Here is a 25,480-nt window from a genome sequence, read left to right on the forward strand (position 1 = left end):
TGTGGCTCAGTGGTTGAGTACCCCTGAGTTCAATCCCCAATACCCTATCCCCCTGAGAAAAAGAATGAAACACTATGTAAGGTCATGTCATAATAAGAAGACAATGTTACCTGTCACTACTTGTAATCTAGTACCACAAAGAGGTGATAGGCCGAAACCTAAAAGGAAACGTTTTCTAAAACTTGTACAATATTAAAAGTATATCATTCGTATTATAGAATGCAACACAGACTAGCAAAACAAAAATAACTTAATTCACTTGGAAAATGGGAAATTATTTTTGTTTGTATTAATTAATTAATTAATTTTTATTTTTGCAGTACCAGAGATACAAACTAAGGGCCATCCTACCACTGAGTTACATCACCAGCCCTTTTTAAAAATTGTGAGACAGGGTCTCACTAAGTTTCTGAGTCTGGCCTTGAAATTGTGATCCTCCGGCCTCAGCCTTCAAAATAGCTAGAAGTACAGGCATGCGCCATGGCATCCAACATCTTTTTTATTTTTTTATATCTTTAACTTATTATGATTTCATGGTTCTCCAAACATGATGACTTATTTGAATAGTATAGTGTAATCTTAAATTGCAAAAATATGTTTTCCTTCCATTTGTGACCGATGTCTGGGAAATAAAAATCAAAGCCTATTTTTTTAGTTACAAACTCAGTTTTGTGTAATTTGTTTCTAATTGCAGTGGGAAAAACTACAGATGACAACAAGTGAAAGGAGAAAGATATTCTGCTCTGTCACATTCCATGTCATCGCCATCACCTGTGTGGTTTGGTCTTTGTACGTGTTGATAGACAGGACCGCGGAGGAAATCAAGCAAGGCAATGACAATGGTAAGCGCGGGTCTTTTCTCCCCTCTCTTGGATCCTAATGACTGTACCCAGACGTGGGCAGGGAACCTGCCGACCGGTTTGGGTTTAGCTGTGCTGACGCATGAATAAAGCCAGTGATGGCAGTTGTGACTCCCTGGATTAACTAGATTAACTAGAAGGCACTGAGTACAAAGGGTGCTGAAGTGAGACGAGATGTATCAAGTTCATATAAAACTTAGCAGGGAGAAACTCACAGATGACATTTGCCCCTTCAGGTTTTCCAGGAGTAGAAAAAGGATCAGCTTCTTCCTGATAGGAAAAGGCAAACAGTACTAAAAATGGAAGGATTTTAAACTGTATTCAGTCCACCCTACTCATGGCTTCTTCTTATGCATGAATAAGATGGCATTCCAGTAGAGAACATGTTATAGCTTCTTAGTACTACATAATGTGATAGCATGGATTAGCACCATGGTTTAAAATTTTAATTATGCCCAATGCGATTGTGAAGATTTGTGTCAAGACTACAAAAACAGATGTTTCAAAATGTATTTTTACATTTAAAATGGATAGATCATTTGCAACAGAAGCAAAAATGGGAAGCACCGTGGCTGTAAAATATCATTTGCATTCACTTCTGAAGACAGCCTGTCTTCTTCTCTCTCACTGGGTGGTGGCTGCAGTACATGCCTAAATCGTGGCTGGTGAAAGAGGGAAAAATACTCCCATGCCCCAAGTCGCAATACCATCTGAACAATTTCTCCTTTCAAATTCACAAGGAGAAATTGTTCAGATGGTATATTTTGAGTTTATAAGAGTTATGAAAAATATTTATATGCTATCCCCCAGAATAGGAAAACTAAAGAAAGAAGAAGGTAGGATACAGTGAGAGAACAAAGAAAGAAAAGAATTTTAAAAGAGAAGGGCCTGCCTATCCTGTTCCCTTGTATTTACTCATGCGACCGGTGGGCCGTCTTTAGACTGTAAGGATCCACAACTTGCGCTGTAGATGCCGTTTATGTACTTCAAGGGGAGGGGGAGGAGCAAGATCCAGGGACAGAGCTGCAGATCCTACTACTGTCCTTTCCCAAAAGAGTGCAAACGCTGCTAAATCAAGTGTAAAGGCCAGAAAATCGGGCAGGCCAGAGCCTCTGGTTTTGGTTTGTTTGTTCAGGATTAACTCATTTATATACTATATCATTTATATCAAACTACTTTGTTTGCAACTACATTATACATTGTTCCAGAGATTATTGATTTTCAAATGTTATATTATATTCACACGATTAAATAAATTCCCTGAGGATAAGACCTTTCTTTCTTATTTTCTTTCTTTCTTCTTCTTATTTTTTTTCCCTTAACCCCTTCCCTCTAGCCATAGGTACTGGCCCATGCCAAATTATTGAAAGTGTGCCCTAAACACCGCAATCAGGTAGTCCTGTGTGGATGGGAAAGCAGACGCGTCCCCATCTAATTTCGCCCAATGTACTACCTTAGGACTCCTGCGTTCTAGCAACCCAGGGCAGACCTGCTGTAGAGACCCGTTATGGCTAATGTGGCGCTCAGTGTTGGAGAGCCATGCATTTTCCCTAAGTCAATGTGGCCTCAACCCTGTGCCCCTGCCTTGACCTGGTCACAGTAGACTGCAGGCTCTTCTCCGCAGGCCACAGATGAGGGACAGAAGGCGAAAGGCTAGAATTGACAAGCAGCAGTCTCATTTCATCCCCGCTAAGACCCTCATAACCCATCCAAAAGAAACCCCTCAGGTTTATTTTAGCTGTATTTCTGAAGCATGTGAGATGTGACCATTCATCCTACAACTTCAGCTCAGCTTCAGTTTATCTCAACTTCAGCCAACAGATATCTCCAGTCCCCAAGAGAACTATTGCCCTGCCACATTTCTGTCTCCCTGCTCATCCTCCCATCCCCTGGTTATTCTTACATCCTTAGCTGCCATTTCTATGCTGATAGCCGCTGGCTCCATGCATCCTCCTGCCTCCTGGACACTTCTGTTTGAAGGTCTTATAGGTGCCCCAACCTCACTGTGTCCAAACTCATGGTCGACCCCACACCTCACCCCTACACTGTGGGAGAGGCAACACTGTACCCAGCAGCCAAATCCACATCTCAGGCTTTCATTCCTGATCTGTCCTCCTCTCCTTTATATCAATCATCAAATCCCATTTATTTTGCCTCTTATGCCCCTAGAATCTGTCCATTCATCTCCTTCTCTATTGACACCAACCATGTACAAAAACTTCTTACCTAGACTTTCTCCAATTTTGTCCATCTTCAACTCCTGCTTGGTTATTATAATCACAGTAAATATACAAACCACAGATCAAATCAAGTCCTATCCCCATTTAGCCAATAATCTTAATATATAACCCAAACTCCTTATGGGACTCTGCTGTCCCCAGGACTCAGGTGTCACCAGTGAGAGTGAACATCTGTTCTACTCCTCAGATCTACTTGCAGACCCTTGCTAAGCTTTGCCCTCTGTGAAAAACAGCTTCCTTGTCCACTGCCACTGCACATAGTTAAGACTTAAATATCTCAAATACCTCCCTAACCCAGACTCATCCTTGGCAGGTAAATACCAGTCTCTGTGGGAAACCTGGTTCAACTCTACAAACTAGGATAATTATTCCCAATACAGTGGTTCTCAGAATGTGTCGAAGGAACAGAAGCGTCAACATCCCTTGGAGATACACACACACACACACACACACACACACACACACACACATATGTGAATAAAGATTCTAACTAACCTCTCACTCTTGTAGACTACTGTATCAGGAATCCCAGGATGCATTTAGGTAATTTGTACTTTAAAAGTCTACAGGTTATTCTGAGATGTCTGAGAGCAACTGCCCTGCCATGTGCTTCCAGGACCACCCCTCACTTGGCCCCACCCTGGCTCTCCGTCTTCCTTGCACACTGGAATTACCTGTAGAGTTTCTACGTCACCATAAAACCTGTAGTTTATCCCCACAGATTCAGTCTAATCATCCCTTACGTGATTCCTGTCACGCAGCTATGTTGAGAATCTGTCCTGCCATGTGATTTACCATGTTAATGCACTTAACTATCTGAGTTCCCTCACCTGCTCAGACAGGTGGGAATATATTTGTCCCTGTCACCACATATCTCATGCTCATTGCCTCTGGGAGGTGGCAGTTGGTCTGGTCCAGTCAATGTCATAGAAGGAAGGATGAGGTATGAATTCCTTGTACCTGAGATTTTCCCCCTTTTACTTTCCTTTTAGAATTTTCTTTGAATATTTTCTTTTCAATTTTGAGTGGTTGCTGGATCTCAGACCACTGTCTCACATTGGACTGTCCCTTAGGGCAGACACACTGTATTATACATTATAATTTATAGATCTTTCAGTTTCTTAAAGGCAACTAAAAATGACATCATTTTTATCTTCAGTGTTTAAAGCTTTTGAATTAGGTAGCCAGGTGTTTATCAAGAAATGGTGCCCATGGCTATCTCTACAGAGTCACATGCCAGTGGGATGGCTCCCAGGCCACATATGAAAGCCACAGTGACATGTGTAAAGAGTACCCTCTGGATTTACGTTCAAATTGTTTGAAACCTTACTTACCCATGCACACATTTAAGTGGAGTATGGGCATCTGTATGAATCATTGTTATGTTCATCTTCCCCTGGCATTGGGACTGTGTTGATCCTGAATTTACGCTTAAAGTTATTAGAAAAAAAAATCAACACATAATTTAAAGGTCAACATATTTCAAATCTATCTTGAAAAACCTTCAGAAATTGAAAGGTTAATAAAATAGGTACTTGTCACTCCGTTTTTCTATATGCTTAACAAAACACTGTTGAAATCTTAAGAACTGTTTGCTAATCTTGTTCTCAGAATGTGCTGTCCCTAACTGTGGACTGTCTGTTAATCTTGTTCCCAGAATGAGCTGTCCCCAACTGCCAAACTACAAAATGTAACTTCTCTTGCTGCCCTCTCCAGGGAAAGTATATAAGCTCTGCTCAAGCTGTTCTCAGGGCCCTATCTCTCTTTGCTATAGAGAGAGCCCTAGCATGATGGTCTCCAAATAAACCCACCCTTCTGCTGTTGCATAAGACAGTCTCTTGTGGTCTCTTACTCCGACGTTTCGCCGGACCCTTACAAAATAATTGGAGAGGAACAAATTGTCCTTTTCAACCAAAATTGAGGTTGAATATAAAACAGCAAAAATTTTTGAGCTGTAATGACAATACTGGGAGAAAAAAATATTCTCCATATGTTTGAGAAGGGTTATTCTTTTAGATTAAAATGCATGATGCCCCAGATGGCTCTCTCACTCCACTCTTTCATTCCCCTGTGATGACAGAAAATAAAGTAAAATAAATGAAACATATGGAACTTGAAAATTTTAACACTCTAAATCACCCTTGTTACTGACTCTAATTGGGGCAACAATTGTTCTTCCTGCCTTCTCTTTACAGGTTCTAGAGGAATGTTCTCATACATTATTTGTTTGTTAAAAATGAAACACAAAACACGAACCAAAAAAAAAAAAAGCAACAATTTATACTATCCATTTGGGGTATTTTCAAATTTCAGAAGAGTTTCATATACACAAAAAGATACCTTGTGGATAGGACTCAAGTGTAAACATGAAATACGTTTGTGTTTTTTATACCTTAGACACCCAATTTTGTTCAGTATGCTTAGTGGGCCTGTGTTTCAGCTGCAGCCCATTTACTGGGGTGGAACTTTCCATAGTGACATTGTGTTAGTTCTCAGAAAGTTTTGGATTTTGTAGCATTTTAGATTTTGGATTTTTAGATGTGGGATGCTTAACCTATGTCAAGGAGACTGTAGGTGCAGATCTTAAAGTTATCCCAGATTTCTTTAAAAATATATACCACAAGGTTTATACTCACATAATGAGTTACTTTTATTTTCATGGCTGACTCACTTGTGAGCCTCTAAGCAACTCTGGGGTAGGGGCTCCACCTCATTCTCAGAGCACCTTGGTATTAGTAGAGATTCAAACATTTTTTTTTCTAGCTGTGGCTGACTCTAGCAGATAAGAACAACCCAAATATAACAATCACTGTCTTGGGATAATTATCTGAAGAAGAGACTTCTGGTTCTGTTCTAGTCAATGACTAGCTATCTTGAACAAAATAATCATTAATCTCTCTGAAGTACAGTTTCCTCTTCTATGAAACTAAGCAAGTTAGATTTTGTGCCTTCTAAAGTTTCTTTGTATGACTTTTTTTTCAGAAATCATGCACTTTACTTTGCATCAGGTAAACTGAAATGTGTATCCATAAATAATGCATATTTATCATATATGTTTATTCATATATTGAAACAAATTAAGGAAAAGATATGTGAAACAGAGTTGTTTTTATTCAATAATTTCTCCAACTGAAGAAAAGTAACCAGGAGAAAATCAACTCACACACACTTCCTTATACAAACACATTTTGTGTAACACCTTTTGCATAACCTAAGCACTCGGTCAAAGATATTCCAACTTCTAGTGAGATATATGTTTTCTAAATATGCACTGTCCCTGCAGCTGTTAAATGAGGCAGCTTCTCTTCTGCTGTTTGGTGATTTAAAAAAGCTTTTAGACACACTCCAGGTGTCTCCAGTCCCATGCTCTGCTACATAAGATAAGCAGGAAACTGAGAAATCAAATTTAAATGCTAGGAGAGATCCTAAAGACCCCCGGGGTTAAGATGAAAAAATAAGAAATTCATGCTGTCTCCATCTATACTATAAATGGCCACCTGGGACCTTCTTGCTTACCCAATTGGAGTTTAAGGGAAATCAAAAGAGTAGTTATTACGGTGTCTAGCCTTTGTGCCTCCGGTGGAGAGGATGGGGACACAATATTATCACCAAGGGAAATATATTTTCCAAGAAACAATATTGCTACAAAATAAATGAATCTGAAAGGGGCCCTCAGATACACCTCAGTTCCCAAGCCACTGTCATTTGGCTGAAAGCTTGGCATAAATATTGCCTAACAGATAACAATAAAACTATACACTCCATACGTATCTAAAGACATTTTAGTTTATTTTTAGTGAGACTTCTGAAGTATTCTCCTGAGGAACAGAATTGCAACTGGAAGGGATGCCCAGAGTCACATGATGAGGACATCTAGAAGTCACTAAGTGCTAGCAGCCTGGCTAGTAGCTAACTGGACTTCTCCCCCTTAGATTCTGTAGGTTTTCATTACTTGCAGTCAAGGGGAACACACAGAGGTCGAACATTCCAGCAAAGTTGGAAAGATCTTAGAGGTAGGCAGCTCTGCTCTTAAATCTACAGCTCAGTCAGCCAAAACCTGTAGCATTTAAATCACCCAGAAAAAGGCAATAACAACTATTCACATTTATGTAGCTGTTTGGAGGTGACAGGCCCTAATAACTCATTTAAGACCCACTAAGAACCATAGGAGTAGATACCATGTTTACCTCCTCTTTAAAATGATGTATCAGTTGGCGTTTGCTGTAAAAGAAAAAAAAAGAATAAATAAATGAAAATCTGAAATTTAGTAACTTAAAACTTCAAGCATTTACTTCACTCCCAATTTTGCAAGTCAGTTAGGTATTTAGAGTTTGCAGAGAGCTGAGGTATCAGCCAGCAGTCACAGAGGCAAGGACAAGCCCCTTTACACATCTGCTAGTGGAAATGCTATTGACCCGGCTATGACAGGTACAACTAAGCTGTGTGTGTGTGTATGTGTGTGTGTGTTAGTTATCTCTAGTGTGATGGCCCTGCCTTCTTCACATGGCAGTTGCAATGTTTAAAAGGGCAGCAGGAGAGCAAAACCACCATATGCAAACATTTTTAAAGTTTCTGATTTTATCCTGTTTGCTACCATCCTATAGGCCAAGGCAAGTCACATGGCAAAGCCCAGAGTCAATATGGGACGGCATACCCAAGGTACAGGGAGGCCTGTGCCAATTGGGAACTGTAATTGCAACAAGCTGCCAAGGATGAAGAAACTGATACCTTAAGGAAATAGTTACCTGAGTTAGGGTAGATAAAAGCATAACCACTAAATACTGATTTTTAGGAATAAAAATCCATACCTTTCAGGAGTAAGTATGGATTTTTCCAACAACAACAACAACAAAAAATCTTTAAAAAGTCATTAACCACACTATGGGAAATCCTATTAAGATGTGACCTGCAAAGAGACTGAAGAAAAGTCTGAATCATTTTGGGATTGGAGTGTATCTTAGCTGAAAAGGAGGAGGTTTAGCCAGCCAGGTGTGACGGAGCACACCTGTATTCCCATTGGCTGGGGAGACAGGGGGATCACAAATTGAAGACCAGTTTCAGCAACCTAATGAGACCCTGCAGCAAAATAAAAAATACAAAAGGGCTGGAAATGTAGCTTAGTGGTAGAACACTCCTGGGTTCAACCCCAGTATTAAAAAAAGGGAAAGAAAAAGGAGGGGTTTTCTGGTAGTAATGTTGAAAAGACAGTACTATAAATAGCCCCTTGGTTGCAGTGGTCCTGTTTATAGATGATGCTTCAGTCTCAGGTTCCTGAAGGAGAAATCAATAGCACCATCCATGTCTCCTGATCCAACACCAATAAAGAATAGGATAAGGTAAATGTGGGTTTTTTCTTTTCTGTGAAAAAATAATTTCTAACTTTTACTTTCTCAACTCAACCACTTTTACCTTTTCTTTCAAAATCTTGGACACTCCAGGTTCTCCCACTGGGTAAGAAAAATCTTGCCCAGAATCAGACTCAAAAAGAGTCTAGAACAAGCTGTGATGTCCATCTGTTTTTCTTTGTCCACAGTGCTTTTACTTTGCTCTTTTAAATAAACATTTCCTTAAAAACCGTGGACTGATTTCTGTCATTCTGGCAGCTCTATGCTTTCAGAAGAAATAATGTAGCATTTTGATTCCTCTAATTTGTGAAGTCTGCAACATCATATTGAAGGGTAAATGTGCAGACCATCTCAAGCCTTTCTTGGAAAAGCTATTAGCATGTTGATTGCTTTGGGATGGTGTGTTAAAATGTTGCAGCCCTCAAGTACCACATCACATATAGCCAATTGTTCCAAGGAAACCTGGAGGAATCTATTTTAATAATCATATTGAGACTGAGAATGTATTGCTGTTTTTTGGAGAATTAGCATGATGATATGGAATGCAAATGAACCAATTAAATTTATTATAAGAGAAGATTCTTATTTCTTTGGAAAATAATGGTAGACAAAATATTTGCTCCTCCAATTTCTGTCCCATTAGTGTTTCCCATTAATGCAAAGAGAGTTTATTCCCAAACCTCCAGAAACTCCCACAGAATTCCAGTCTCAAAAGCAGGAATAGAAATGAATCCTTGTGCTCCTGAGAAGATTCTTTCATAGAAAACAAAAATCTCGCCTACTTCATCAAAGACAAAAAGAAACAACACATTATCTCTTTAAAAGATGATCATTTGCACCCAGTTTGTTTTTGTATGTGGGTTGGGAGATGGTCTCACCACTCTAAATTCAGCCCAGGGGTTTAGTGTGAGCTTTGATTTCCCAAGAACAGATTAAGGAAGGATGTGTTGGGCAGAGGAAACTGATTCATAGCTACTTTGTAAAAGAAAGGGGAGGGATCACACAAAATTTCCCAGTACAGGCAGAAAAAAAAAGACAGCTGATTACTCCTGGCTCAGACCTACTGGTAAATTATGGATTTGGCTCACTAGTTCCAGAAGGAGAGGAGGGGCATGAGGAGAGTTCTTGAGATTGTCTACCAACAAAAGCAGAGATTCACTGACAAGAGAAGCTGTAAAATCTTCATTCATCTCTAAAATATCTACTGAGCAAAGCACTATTGAAAACAAAGACCAACCGGACAAATTCTGTATTTGTCAAGATTATAAGATAGCGAGGTTAAAACAGTTGCAAGAGAAAGTGGACTCATTCCACAAACAGAGAAATAACTTGGAACTGGGACACTGGGCAAGTTCATTTTCAGCTAGGAATTACTTCTGAGTTGGGTTGTGGAGCAGGAGACATGCGTAAGTTGGGAAGCAAAATCCAAAGAAAAGAAATATCATGGAGAATAGCTCAGGAGTGGAAAATCTCCAGGCATTTATGAGGAACAGCTGGTAGTTTGATTTAGCAAACAGAAGGGAAAGTTGGATGTAATCCATGGGGATTTCCCTAAAAATGGGAGATAAAGCACACTTCATCTCCAGTCTGTGGCTAAAAGCTTTCTAAACACAGAAACTACTGCTTAAAATAATAGCTTATAGCAAAAGTCCTTCTAAATTTGGAGAACTCCAAGATATTTTACTTGTATACTGAATCCTCCCTGCAAATTACCTAATAAGAATCTTCAGTGATTGTCTTTTTTACCACAGGGATTTTCACCCTGAGCACTACTGACATTTTGGACTGAATATTTGTTGATGGGGGCAGGGGCGGAGGGTGGCTGTATTATGCATTGTGGGACATTCAGTCTGTGGCTTCTACTTACTAAGGATCAGTACCACCCCAACCCAACTCCAGGTATGACAGTAAGCAATGTCTCTTGACATTCCCAAATGTCCCCTAGGGGACAAAACTAGCCATGGTTGAAAACTTATAGTTGACACTGAGTTGGCATGCCAGATGATGGTTCCTCTCATGCAGATGGAGAGAACTAAGAAAGGAGCTAAAAAAAAGCCCTTCTGCACTCCAAACACAAGGACTCTACATAGAGAGGAATTCAACTCTTTTTATTTTTAACTACATTTTGATACCACTATACTCCTTAGCATTCAGTAAGAACAGCCCTCAGATCCAGCCATCTCTAAATGTGTGCTACCATTTATTTGTGAATATTAAAATTATCCCATATGCTTATTTGTCAGAATTTCTCCTAAAATCATTTATAAAGGCTTTGACTTAAAATATTTTAAATAAAAATAGCAAGTTAATTGCTATTTCTATGTAATATGCAAACCAAATTTCAATACTATCATAGGTTACTAGATCAAGATCATTGGGTCATGGTCTCCACATTAGCATTAAATAGCAGAAAAAGAAAGATGGGAGAATTGAAATAGACAGACTCTAAAGGTCTTGAACTTTGCATTTTTAGTTCATTTTTTTTGCTGGAATACTAAAAATAAAAAATCAAGAATTGAGCAATGTCTATTTTTTAACCTAAAAAATTTTGTATTTCATAAAGACGTTGATCTTTTGAAATGTACAACAATAAGCAATTGCTACAAAAATAAGTAAACAAATGTAGGAATATGTTTCAAGTACAGATTATGTGGTTCATTATGAAAAGGGGAGTGAAATCTTTAGATGAGGGACTGATGCTACCAGATAGGGCACAATTCAAGAAGTCGTAATAAGCACATTGGGAAATTTATGAATAAATATAAAACATTTGTACACCCCAATTTTTAAAATTTCTTCTGTTTTTCCATCCCTCAATGAAAAGGTTTCTGGAGGGTATTAGAACACATGATACTCTACCACGCGCCCTGCGCAGTGGTTTCATTAATGAGGTTCTAGGCATTAAGTTAGTTAGAAGAGATCAAAATAAAACACACAAACCAGTACCTTATTTTACATTGCTAGGTCCGAGACGGCTCACCTCCCTGGTTCCCGCCTCCAGCTGCCCAGCAGGGCAGCGAGGATTACTCTGGGCTAGCAGGAGAGAGAGAGAGCGAACACGCCGGGGAGTAGCCTTTTATTTGGGGGACAAGAGATTCAGGGGAGAATTCCATCCAATGAAGGTTGAGGGGGGGCTGCACTCCAAGGTCAGGGTCAGTGATTGGGTCTCCGGGGTCAGTGGTCACGCACACCCCCACACGGATGGGCTCTCTCATCAGGAAAGGGTCGGGATAGCTCCGACACAGCCAGAGCGCCTCAGGCCCTTAATGGGAGTCACCCAATCACGTGTCAGAATGGCTCCCCACATATTCCCCCTTTCTTTTCTTAACAATGAGGCGGCGGTTCACTCTCTGGAGTCCCTGGATTCTTGATTGGAAGACTCGCCATCCTATAGTTACAATACAAAAGAGAATTAACAGCAAAGAGAATAATCCAATAAGGTACCAAGCAGAGTGTTTAAGAATATTTCCAGGGTTGAATCCATTTAACTCCTTCAATATTTGGTTAGCCAAGGAAGAAGGATCTGAAAAATCAGCTCTATTATTTTGAATGTCTTGGATATGGTGATGAAGTTCCAGAATATCCAAGATATTATTACTATTTTGCCAAATACCTAATAAATGGTTTTTAACCTTCTCCCAATCCCAGAGAGAAGCATTGTACTTGGCAGCTGTAACACATACATACTTATAATTAGCATGGCATTTAAGCCTTTCCTTAAATTTTAAGGCTGAAAGTTCATTACCAATGTTTATAACAGTCGCCTCTAAGGCGTTTAATTTAGTCTCAATCTTTTCATCAATATTTACTTGATTACGCAGAGCCTTGGAAGTATTTTGAGCTAAATTATTAAGAAATTTTGCATGCTGAATATTCTGAGGCAATGTCAGAGATGCAGAGACAGTTGAGGCAATAAAAGAGACCAGTGCTAAAACACCAACAATTATGACTCCAATAGCACGTTTAGGTCTTGTTAGCTGGGCATGAATTTGCTGCAGGACTTGTAAACCAGCATCAGTATACCATGGCTCTGAAATATTAGCAGGTAATAAAACAAAAGAGGGCTGATGAAGTATCAGCACTCCTTTTTCTCCATTATACCTAGAAATACAATTGGTTAGGTTGCACTTATTACAAGTAACAAAATATCTATCATCTATCCATTTAACTTTTACATTTCCAATAATTAAAACATAAGGAGATTGGACATAGGCTCTTAAGCCATAGCAAGATCCCTCTTTACAGTTCTTGGCAACAAATTTTGGTAAAGGTTTATCTGTAAAATGTAAATATTCTGAGGCAGCAATTAAACGCCAAATATCTTTTTGAATACCTCCTTCACTATAAGTCAAAATATTACTAACAAATCCTGCAGGTGTCATAGCAGAATTTTTTCGTAATTGTCTCTTATCAATTTTTGGAGACCAGTCTAAAATATACCCACTAGCTTTAGACACCTTATGTTGTACAGGAAAGGTATTTACACAATCCATCCATTTAGGAAAGGTGCCAATTTCAATTGTAGAACTATTTGGACAGTGGGGTATCTGTGGAGGTTTTGCAGAAATGACTGGCTTGTTATGGGAAAGTCCCATCTTAATTACTGATCTAGTATTAGGTTTTAAGTCCCCATAAATAGAATTATTTGTCAGTCTAGGTTTACCAATCGCTGTCTTTTCTTCAAATGATACTTTCAGACAGCCAGCATGTTTATCATGTGACCAACATAAAGGTAATTGGGCACTGTAGCCAGAATAATTAAATCTAGTCACATGATTGGGAGTAATATGAGTATCTGTAAATCCTCCCATCATGAATGAGTCATTAGTAAATACTGGAATAGATTCTCCAGTCCACACAGCTGGGTGTACCAGGGGTGGATCTGGGAAATATGTCCAATAAGTGTCTACTTGATTCCCTTTTACCTGACAGCCCAGTAGGGCAATTACTGTTGCTACCATCAAGATTGGGGTCCTGTTCTTTCCCAGGCGTCGAAGTATTTGGGAAGCCTGGGTTGTCAGCTTCTTCACATCTTTCCACGAAATCAGCTTCTCGGCTGGTTCAATCTGGTCTTTCTTCATCTTTTTCCGATCTCTCCTCCTTCTGGGTTGTGGCTCCTCCGGGTCGATCCTCAGTCGCTTGAGTCTGGGTTCTATTTCCTCCATGTCTGATAGCACGTTCAGGCACCCAAATAGGACGGAAAGCACCTTCTGGAAAAATACAAGCATGCCCTCGGCCCCATGTTATTACCGGGTCCGGCCCCTTCCATTGACCAGTCTGTAAATCTTTCCACAAAACTCTGCCTAAGGGGCCTGTCACTGAGGGAGACATTTGCCTCTCAGCAGCAGTGTGACCTTCTGTGTCACAGTTTAAAAAATTTAAAGCAAACAAGGCATGATTAAGGCTATTTTGGGGAGTCACTATCTTATTCCCCCTTTTTAATTTTTGTAATTGAAGCTTAATAGATAAATGAGCTCGTTCTACAATGGCTTGACCTTGGGGGTTATAAGGAATTCCTGTTTTATGATTAATTTGAAACTCTTGGCAAAATTGTTGAAAAGAAGAGCTTACATAAGCTGGAGCATTATCTGTTTTAATCTGCATAGGGCACCCTAAAACGGAAAAGGCTGCTAAGCAATGAGAAATTACATGTTGAGTATTTTCCTTAGTACGTGCTGTGGCAAAAATAAATCTAGAATAAGTGTCCACTATGACATGCACATAACATTGCTTACCAAATTGAGGAATATGAGTTACATCCATTTGCCATATCTGATTTGGTTTTAATCCACGGGGATTTACCCCTGATGGCAGAGATGGAGTGTGAATAACACACTTAGGACATTGGCTTACAATCTGACGAGCTTGTTCTCTGGTAATACTAAATTTTTTACGTAAGCTAGAAGCATTTTGATGATGTAAAGAATGGGAAGCTAGTGCACAGTCATATGAAGACATCTGTTGACAAAAAGCTACTAATTTATCAATTTTGTCATTACCTGTAATTAGGGGTCCGGGAAGGTTAGTGTGTGCACAGATGTGTCCAATGAAACATGGGAACTTTCGCATTAGCACTGTCTTTTGTAAATTATGAAATAATTCAAATAACTCCTGTGATGAAGTAAACCCAATAACTGAGGTTTCAATATTTTTGGTAACTCCGACTGTATATAAGCTGTCAGAATAAATATTAATAGGCTTATTTGAAAAATAATCTAAGGCACAAATCAGAGCTTGGAGCTCTGCCCTTTGAGCAGAAGTATAAGAAGTTTGTATTACCTCTGTGTGAACACGGCTGAAGAAACCTGCCTTACCAGAGTTGGAATCATCCGTGAACACCGATAAAGCTCCCTCTATTGGATGAGAACGTACAATCTTTGGAAAAATAAGTGATGTTAATGATGCAAATTGTACAATCTTATCACGAGGATAATGGCTATCTATCTGGTCAGGAAAATCTGTAAAAGCTATCTGCCATGAACTAGAAGTTTGAAAAAGCCAATTAGTCTGTTGAACAGAAAATGGAATAATTATGATATCAGGCTCAGATCTAATTAATTGTAAAATCCTAGTTCTACCTTTAATAACTAATTGAGCTATAGAATCATGAAAAGGAATTAATGTTTTTTGAGGGGAGTGAGATAAATAGATCCATTCAATAACTCCTAATCTTTGCCATATGGCTCCTGTTGGGGTATGCTCAGTTGGAAATATTAATAAATACATTATTTCTTTAGGATCTATTCTAGTAAGCTGTGCATTTTTAATTGCAATTTCCACTTTCCTTAAGGCTGCTTTGGCCTCCAAAGTTAGTTGACGTGGAGAGGTTGGAGAAGGATTTCCTTGTAATATCTGAAATAAAGGACTTAACTCAGAAGTAGTTAACTTTAAAGATGGTCTTAGCCAATTAATATCTCCTAATAGTTTTTGAAAATCATTAAGGGTATGTAACTCCTTAACTCTTATCAGAAGATTTTGAGGACGGATTGTACTCCCTTGAATTATCTGACCTAGATATTGAAAAGGAGATACCTTTTGAATTTTTTGAGGAGCTATACATAAACCCATTGTTGTAAGTGAAGTCTCTAACTGAGTAAAAATTTCTGAAAGTACTTCTGGATTAATATGAGCCAATAGTATATCATCCATAAAATGAATAATATAGGCATCAGGGAAGCTATTTCTAATGGGATCTATTGCCTGGTCAACATATTTTTGACACAGTGTAGGACTATTACGCATTCCCTGAGGAAGCACCTTCCAGCAGTATCTTTTAACAGGTTCCTTAAAATTAATTGCTGGGACAGTGAAAGCAAATCTTTCACAATCTTCAGGATGTAACCTTATAGAGAAAAAACAGTCTTTTAAATCTATTACCATCAAGCTATAATCTAAAGGAATGGCTGTGGGGGAGGGAAGTCCTGGCTGTAATGATCCCATAGGCTGAATTGCATGATTTATCGCCCTTAAATCTTGTAGTAATCTCCAATTTCCTGACTTTTTCTTAATAATAAAAATAGGTGTATTCCAAGGGCTAAGTGTTGGTTCAATATGACCAGCCTGAAGTTGTTCCTCAACTAATCTATGAATTATTTTAAGTTTTTCCCCTGAGATGGGCCACTGAGAGATCCATATAGGCTCTTCTGTGAGCCACGTGATCTTTTCAGCTGTCTTAGGGATCGGGGAAGTACCCAGGGCCCCTAGTAAAAATTCTGGTCTGGAGTATTTACTAATCCTTGTCGTGGAGACTGGCTTGTAAATAGATATTCTTCCTGAAAGGTCTCCTTATCATCTTCAGGAAAATACCTCTGATTAACTTCTTCAACTGATCTTATAGAATTTGGAGTAACTAATAACAGTCCCATTTTGGCTAATATATCTCTTCCCCATAGGTTAGCTGGTAAGGACTCTAACACATAAGGCTTAAATACTCCACTGTTCCCATCAGAATCTTCCCAACGGAGATAGTTGGCACTTTGAGCAGGCTGTGAAATCTGTCCTATTCCTTCTAGGTTAGCTGGTGCTGTATGCAAAGGCCATGTCCTGGGCCAAAACCGGCTGGACAATACTGAGCTATCAGCCCCTGTGTCAATTATTCCTAGGAAATTTTTATTATTAATTCTAAGTTTTAATAAAGGGCGTTCTTGTCGCACTAACTGGGACCAATATACTCTGTCTGGCGGTTTAGAAACTGAATCTACCGGCAGGTGCCTTTCTGAGACACAAGGCAATAATATTAATTGAGCAAAAATATCTTTTGGGGTGAGTCTTAGGGCATAATTGGATCTTACAGTAACATATAATTGTCCTTTAAATTCTGAATCTGTTACACCAGGTATAACTTCTATGGCTCCCTTCAAATTATCACACCCCAGAATTAAACCTATAGTATTTTTAGGAAGTGGCCCAAAAATCCCAGTAGGGATTTGTGTTGGCCCCGTTTCAGGATCTAATTCAACTGTCTCTGAAGGTCCTAAGGAAACTGTCTGTGATCCCTGTCCCTGTCCCGGTAAAAATCGCGGACTGTCCTGGTCGGCGCTGCCAGTGACGTCACACTGTGCGACGTCTCCCCATATTGTTTCTGGGCCCGGGGAGGGGCCGAACGGAAGTTTTTTGTCCCCTCGCTAGGAGGAAATACTTGTGGCGAGAAGGCGGGCTCATCCGCGCCACCCGAATCAACCACGTGGCGCTGAGTCCTGCAATATCTATTATCGCCAGTAGATGGAGCCCTAAACCTAAAATTGCGTATGCGACACTCGCGGGCAAAATGACCGGTTTTTCCGCAAACGTAACATTTACCGCGGAACTTCTGAACTGAATTTTGTGGCCCCAAGGTTTCCTTTAATACTGTTGCTAAGGCCACCGTTTGTAACTGAGTGGAATCTAAGTCAGAACACAAGCGAATATACTCAGAAATTGTTCCTTTTTTACGATGGGGTCGGAGAACATCCTGACAGATTTTATTTGCGTTCTCAAAAGCCAATTGCCTAACGATAAATTCGCTAGCTCCTGGGTCCCCGATGGACCTGTTCGCAGCCTGATACAGTCGGGCTACGAAATCTGAATAAGTCTCACTGGCACCTTGTCTGATTTTGGTAAGAACTAAATTGGACTGGTCCTTGGGGACGATTTGTCTCCAGGCACGTTTTGCACAATCAGTTATTTGATTGTACACTACAAAATCATAATTTAACTGTCTTTCTAAATCAGCGAAATTTTCAGTCCCTAAAAACATTGTTACTGGCGTCTCTATGCCCTGTCTCCTGTTTCTTTCTGCCTGTTCATTACAAAAATCAGTCCAGTAAGTTTTCCAAAGCAAGTAATCTCCCCCGCTCAGACAAGATCTGGCTAAAAAAATCCAATCACTAGGAGGAAGGGGTTGTGAGCAAATATTTTCTATCAGACTCTGAACAAAAGGCGAATTTGGGCCATACGTTTCACATGCATTTTTCAATTCCTTGATAGTTTTAAAAGGGATTACAACATGAACTCTAACTCTCTGATCTTGTTCATTAGTTTGCTCAAAAACTGGAAAGAGGTGAAAACCAGTAGTATCCTCTCCCATTTCTTGAGCCTTCCTAATACCTTGCTGAACTGGGGTAAGAAAAGTCATCTTTAATTCAGCACATCTGTTAAATTTGGTCCTTCTAGCAGGTACCGGCCGAATTTTAAAAGCTTGGGCAGGTGGTGCTAAATGCAGTCTATTAAAATTTCTCTCTAAATCCTGAGTTTCCACGTCTAATTCTTCTTCCTCAGATTGTGAGCTGCTATCAGACTCTGTACTATCGCCATTTGGAATTTGGGTTTCTAACTCACGTGGCTGAGAAGAAACCTGAGCCCCTCTAGGAGTTTCCTCTGTATTTTCCTCTCCAGGAAGATTGTTTACCACTTCCGGAGGGCTCTCCAAGATTAGAGATGCTTCTTCTTTATCATGCTGTTCTGTACAATCTGTCTGCGGGCTAGCTTGCATAATTTTAACCTTTGTTTTAGCTCCTAGCGCTTTTGTTTTAAAATGGCTCAAAGGAAAGGAAATTAATTTAGCTTCAGGCTGATTTTCCATTTGAATAGACCTAATAGCTCTTTGAATGCCTTTCAGAAGGTCTTCTGGCGGCCACAAACTCTGGCCCATGTATTCAAAAAGACAGACTTCTAGGGCTGTCCAAGTTTTCTGTATATTCTCTATACCTCCAGGTATTTCAGTAGAAAGACAGACTCTCTGTAACTTTCTTCCTAATTTCTCCCAAGTAAGTAAATTTGGAGACTCTTGGTCACAAAACCAAGGACAATATTCACCTACAATCTTTAAAAATTGTAATAACTGAGTTTTCTTTATCTGTTTTCCTTTCTGATTAATTATACTGTCTAAAATAGTCAGATACATTTCCTTATCCGAAGAAGTAGAATTTCCCATTTTAAGTAATTTAACGTCTCTTTCCTTCAATATCTCCCGGTACTTTTGTGACCCAAATGTCACTTCTTCCTTTTCTTTATCTTTATTCTTTATCTTCCTTATTCTTTATTTCTTTTTCCTTATCTTCCTTTTTATTCTTTCCCTTAATCTTTTTAGCGCGCGCTCCCACTCAATCTAACTAATTCAGAATGCCCCCCTCGTGGGCGCCAATTCTACCACGCGCCCTGCGCGGTGGTTTCATTAATGAGGTTCTAGGCATTAAGTTAGTTAGAAGAGATCAAAATAAAACACACAAACCAGTACCTTATTTTACATTGCTAGGTCCGAGACGGCTCGCCTCCCTGGTTCCCGGCTCCAGCTGCCCAGCAGGGCAGCGAGGATTACTCTGGGGGAGAGAGAGAGCGAACACGCCGGGGAGTAGCCTTTTATTTGGGGGACAAGAGATTCAGGGGAGAATTCCATCCAATGAAGGTTGAGGGGGGGCTACACTCCAAGGTCAGGGTCAGTGATTGGGTCTCCGGGGTCAGTGGTCACGCACACCCCCACACGGATGGGCTCTCTCATCAGAAAAGGGTCGGGATAGCTCCGACACAGCCAGAGCGCCTCAGGCCCTTAACGGGAGTCACCCAATCACGTGTCAGAATGGCTCCCCACATGATACAGTATCATTATTATCACTTAGATAAGACCAGTGCTATCACTCAACACATATGATAGCAAATACATCAGCTTATAGAAATCAAACCCAGGTAGCAGACCTCCAATGTGAAAATCACTATCCTTAAAATCAAAGATTAGCTGTGGGACAATAGAAACAGTATGTGACCAACAAAATACTGCCAAATATCTGAGATAGTCCATTTTTGTACTCTGGAGTTTCTAAAATCAAAAGTTCTGGTTTTTTGCCAATTTGTTTTCTAAAAATAGCATCTTCTTTTAAGTAAATGCATTGATAATTGATCTCTGTTCCTTTAAAAAGTTGACTGCCATTATACCTTAATTAGTTTTCCAAGGTTCTGACTCAAGTAGGTAGACATGAAAACTCCAGTGTCTGTCTTATTTTATATTCAGAATAATTCCATTTTACTCTAAAGTAACATTTAACCAGTTAACATTCAGAAAGTTTCTATACAAACAATTTGCAACATTTTGAGAATGTGTTTGCTTCTCCTGAGCCTCAATGGCAAAGAGATTTTGCTTTGTGTGCCAACTTCAGAGGCTGACCTAGACTGGGATGTTAGGGACCATTAAGCTATGACAGCAATTAGGAGGATAGTGTTGTCACTAATTAGGACATGAATTTATGTTTGCCAGTCTCATGAAAGAGACTGCACTCTTCTCTCCCTGGGGTGGGTTCTGAAGAATTAGTAGTTTACTGTAAAGAGGACAGACGGAAGAGCATATGCTAAAGCATGGATCTGTGTTAGAAAATGGGATGTTTGGGAAATAGCTACACCGATAGGATTTTAGGTAAAGTTTACTAAAAAAAAAGGCTTCGGGTGACAGAAATCAGGATTCTGAACACAAGTATAAAACAGAGATATTTGATCACAGCAAATTTTAGGAACAAAATTGGGCATAGTTTCAAGATATGAGGTGTTTGGGTGAGATAGTTTCTATAAATACACATACATTACAACTTCCAAATACTTAAATGGTGACAAAGTCATCTCACTATGAGATTTTTGTCTGTCCTAGACAGGCTTGAATTCATGGAACTAACCTTAGTGATATACATTCTTTTTATAACAAACTATTTTAGAATAAGGTTAGATTTGTAGAAAGATGTTTGGAGGAATACATTAATAAAACTATCTGGGTTAGTTCTTTCTGCTTTGAAAGGTTACCAATTGTTGATTTTGATTTCTTTGATATAGACTTATTATTACCCATTTTCTACTTGTGTGAGCTTTGACAAACGATATTTTGAAGTGTTATTTCCACTGGGATCAAGGATATGTTCAGGATGCTGACACCATGAGTTGGTTAAATCAAAAGGAAGTCCTTGCAAATCAGAAGTTAGAGAAAACATTTATCTTTGCTAGCCATGAAGGTTCGAATAAATTCTTTTGAATATATTTGATCCATTGCAAAATTAAGTTTCAGATTTGATACTGAAAGAAGCATAAAAATTCATTTTAGGTCAACAGTGCTAAACAGAGCCACAAATGAATAAAACATCAACAATAGTGAGAAGTTTTTTTATGTCAGTAACATAACTTTTAAATTCAGAGAGCATTTCTTCCAAAATTTCCAATTCTCTTCCAAAAGAGTTAGAGGCAAACATTTTAAGAAAAAAAAAATGTTGGAAAGGTTGAAATGAGTCCAGACTTCAGTCTATTTTGCCAAATGACAAATACAACAGGTATTTAAAAGAAAATATAGAAAAACAGAAAAAGTAAGAATTTAAAAATATGAAAAAGTTACTATGATTATTAAGTTTGCATTAGCTTTTTTCACAGTGGAAAACTAAAATCTTATCACATGATTATCATGTCTGTAAGAGTTTGACAATACTTGCAATATTAACTATGTAAACGTCAAGAATAACATTGTCTTTGCTGTGGAGTCTGGGCATACAAATGTTCCATATTTCATATTTGGGACCAGGAATTGACAGGACACCCTGTTACTTCTAGATAATCTTATGTGATAGGAAAAGAGGTACTGTCCATTTTGCTTTCAGAAGCATAAAACGAATGTCACTATTAACAAAAGGTAGAAATCTCATTCACTTTTATAAAAACATAGAACCATAGACTTGCTGTGGTTTCTATCTACTTTCACTGTCCTTCTCTACAGAGCCACACTTTCACTTGACTGATTTTCACATATAGCAAATATGTCCCCCACACCATCCTGGTGTGGCCATATACTCACTGTTGTAAAAACTGTTTCTTTGTGAAAGAAAGCTTGTATCTAGTAATGGTATGGGAAATGAGAAGAAAATACACATATCTAGGATTTTTTTTTTTGTTTTTTTTGGTACTGGGAACTAAACCCAGAGACACAAGACCATTGAGCTACCTTCCTAGTACCCGCTCCCCAACCTTTTATGGCTCAGCGGGGGTCACTAAATTACTGGGACTGGGTTCAAACTTGTAACCCTCCTGCTTTAACCTCCTGAGTCCCTGGGATAACAGATGTGTGCCACCACATCCAAGCTATGGTTCTTTGTGACAAAATATAAAAATTTATGAAACAAGCAACGAAAACCTTAAGTCCTTTGCATGACTGTCCTCAGAAATTCTGTCTCTTTAGTGAGAAGGATATGGCAGGCTTCTCTCACAGGGAATGCATGTAGGGAGATTAGTCTGCATAAGCCTACATATATACCCATTATTTCACCTTCTTAAAAGGATTTGAACTCTGATCCTTTCAGTGTGTTCACGATCCTTCAAGATTTAGCTATAAGGAATAAACGTTAAAGTGCCCAATGTCTAACACAGTATATGATGATTAGAGCAGATATTGGATGCAAAAGGTCACTGCAACAATAGGTGAGAAAATTTCTTCATATGCAATTTTAGCTGTATATTTAGAATATTTGAAAGCAATTAAGCCAATTAGGTTACAAATCTTCCTAGTTATTAAAAATATTTCTATTAACATAATTTAGCAAGTAGGTCTGGTCTTCTGAAGGGGGCCAAAGGAAAAAATACCCAAAACCATTAATGACAACTTGGTGATAACATTCTCTTTTTATTTCAAAGGTGTCCTTGAATGGCCATTTTGGACAAAACTGGTTGTGGTGGCCATTGGCTTCACAGGAGGTCTCGTCTTCATGTATGTACAGTGTAAAGTCTATGTCCAATTGTGGCGCAGGCTGAAGGCCTACAACCGTGTGATCTTTGTGCAAAATTGCCCAGACACTGCCAATAAGCTGGAGAAGAACTTCTCGTGTAACGTAAATACGGACACCAAGGAGGCTGTGGTGGTGCCAGTATCACAAACGGGTACAAATTCACTGCCGTCTGCAGAGAGCGGTCCCCCAGAAGTCATACCAGTTTGATGGAACCAGTTGACAGTTTCTTCTCAGAAGACCGTCTTTCTAGCCTCAGCCACTACAATTGACTGAAGCGATCCTGCATTACTCACTTCCTTTATCGGCTCCTTGCTCCTACTGACTCATTTTTCCTTACTTTGCTCAAAAAGGACAGAAGGAAAAAACATCAAATGAGCAGGACACCAGGAAGCAAGCCTGAAGTGTGATATGGAAATGTGAAGATGGCTAGAGAATGACTTCTAAGACAATACAGAACTGTTGGTACCGGAATGCTTTTAGGCAATGACAAACTAAATGGACACATGATACTCTTCGTAGTAGCAGGGGAAAAGTTCAAGAATATAGACTTGACTTGTAACGTGTTTCTTCTAAGGGTCTTGTAATGTTAGCTATCTCATCTGGATAAACACATCTGGTTTTAAGCCTGAAATTGTCTGCATTATTCCTGTCATACTGGAAGCAAACTTGGAGGATGCATATTTTGATATTCTTTGACAGCTGACAGATTTTTATGGCAATAGTGAAGTCTGGTTATTTTGACAGATGCATGTTATAAAAATGGATGCAATACACATTTGAAGATAGTAATACTTGGAACTATGTCTGAATCATGAACAAAAGATTTTCATAAGATTATTGGGTGAAATTAGCTCTTTTAAATGCCCACAAAAGTTGAAATTGTCTAACAGGTCCTATATTTTACCTGGCCCTTCTAATACAGTGCTGTCCAACAGAAATACAACTTGAACTACAAATGTAAGCACAAATGCAAATTTTAAATTTACAGGTAGCCCCTTTATAAAAAGTAAATAGGTGAAATTAATTTTTATAATTTAACACCATATGCTATCAATGTAAAACATTATTAAAACAGTCATTTTTTAAAATCAATTCTTCAAAATCCAGTATGCATTTCACAACACACCTGTTTGAATGAACTAAATTGGATAGCATGGCCCTAATTAGAGACTAAGGCTCTACTTTATTTAATGGCTGAATATTTCGAAATAAAAGCTTAATTTATTCCTTTATTTTCAAGTTTCATTGAAGGGTTATGATTTTACAAAGCACTAAATTAATCAAATTAAGTGTCCTGGTTTGAAGAATTAGATGAAGTTGCCATTTCTCTAAGAAAACTAAATTTTTTTAAAAAGCAATCTGCTTGTAGCAAAATTGTGAAATTAACTTCTGTTTGCTACAATGAAGCAACAATAGGGAAATAAAAAGTATTTTTGTTATTAAATCACAAGTGTTTTTCTTACTCCATATGAGTGTCAACTTGACTGATAAGTAGTTACAGCCACAAACTAGATCTTATTTTAAAAAGTTGACAGTATATTCCTTGATAGTTCAGAAGCAAAAACATTCAACAGATTCTATGGTAAGTAATAAATTGAGTTGTTTAGGTTTGACAATTGATTATTGCATTCTTTAAATACTCATATAAAACTGAAGTGTGAATGATATTGCAGAGAGCTAGATTAATAATTACAAGCATAGTGACCTGTCAAAGAAAGACGGCCTAGTAAAAAAAGTGATTTTTATTAGCTGTCATATTTATTATTGTGAAAAGGCAGAGAAGGCCATAAGAACCAAAGCATGGGTATCACATTGCACAAATCTGGGTATCACATCAATGCACTTTGTAATTATCAGTGTGCTTGTTCTTCACAGATTATCAAAGGAAAAAAAATAACCTTTTAAAAAGAGGAGAAAGTATGGATATTAGTAGTGGTTGATATGGAGTCCAAATAGCCACATTCCTAGAAATAAAGAAAAGGTAAACAATGTTGATTTTGTGTGTGTGGCATGTGTGTATTCATGTATATATGTGAGAAAAATGTTAAGGTATTCGGTCAGGAAACAAAAGGTTTAAAACTCATCTTTCTTAAAACTTTTAGGGGATGGAGTAAAGGCACAAGGAAAACAAAGTGGAGGTTATTAAACTGGACCAAAACTACAGCAGGAATGACTTCAGTGAACCTTAAACAAACTAAACTTTGCATTAACTTCCCCTATAAAGTGTGAAGACAAATGTACTAAAAATAACAAAGCTTGGGTGATTTAATCATAGCACCACACCCAAGGAATTAACCTTGATCGTATTTCCTGTTAATTTGCTTAATCCATTTCTCTATGGTTTAGCAAGAGCAATATGTTGCTTGCAAATATTTCATGGGAGAAAATCTCATCTCTAGCAAACAAAGAAATATTGATTCCTCTTTTGTTTGCTCTGAAAGAAAAGCATTATTTACCTTAATTACCAGGGAAAATACTGTTTTAAATCCAAAATAGATAAGAGTATATCTTTGCACAGTGGGAGATGATTGGCTAAAATAAAACCTTACTTATCAAGGGCTACATTTAACACTAAGAAACATTTCTAAAAAGCTAAGACAAGCTTTGCTGTATTAGTGATAAAAGATGAAATGGTTTTAAAACTGTGCCCAAAGTCTCAAAATTAACTTTCTTAGGTTTTGATTTTATTGAAATGAGAAAATAATAAAGCTCCCTAACAGAATAAAAGTCAACATTTAATTCTGTTCTTCTTCTGACCTTTCAAAATCCTAACCTGAATTTCATTTTAAAAAATTCATTGCAGAAGAGTTTCATTAAAA

The 25,480-nt window shown here is 38.5% G+C and overlaps 1 protein-coding gene across 2 annotated transcripts in view; it reads left to right on the forward strand.

Annotated features, from left to right (window-relative positions):
• The window catches only part of MARCHF1 (membrane associated ring-CH-type finger 1), a gene marked incomplete at its 5' end in the record, with an annotated part of 738,150 nt that extends 714,579 nt beyond the window's left edge, over window positions 1–23,571 (forward strand). For both annotated transcript variants that reach the window (XM_081268945.1, XM_081268944.1), the window contains 2 exons: window positions 695–842; window positions 22,570–23,571. In XM_081268945.1, the coding sequence (XP_081125071.1) occupies window positions 695–842; window positions 22,570–22,868 (447 nt within the window). In that variant the 3' untranslated portion in view covers window positions 22,869–23,571. The remainder of the gene's footprint in view (window positions 1–694; window positions 843–22,569) is intronic.
• Window positions 23,572–25,480: the final 1,909 nt, after the last annotated feature.

This window comes from Spermophilus citellus (assembly GCF_964194105.1).
Source record: "Spermophilus citellus genome assembly, chromosome: 16".
Lineage (NCBI taxonomy): Eukaryota > Metazoa > Chordata > Mammalia > Rodentia > Sciuridae > Spermophilus > Spermophilus citellus.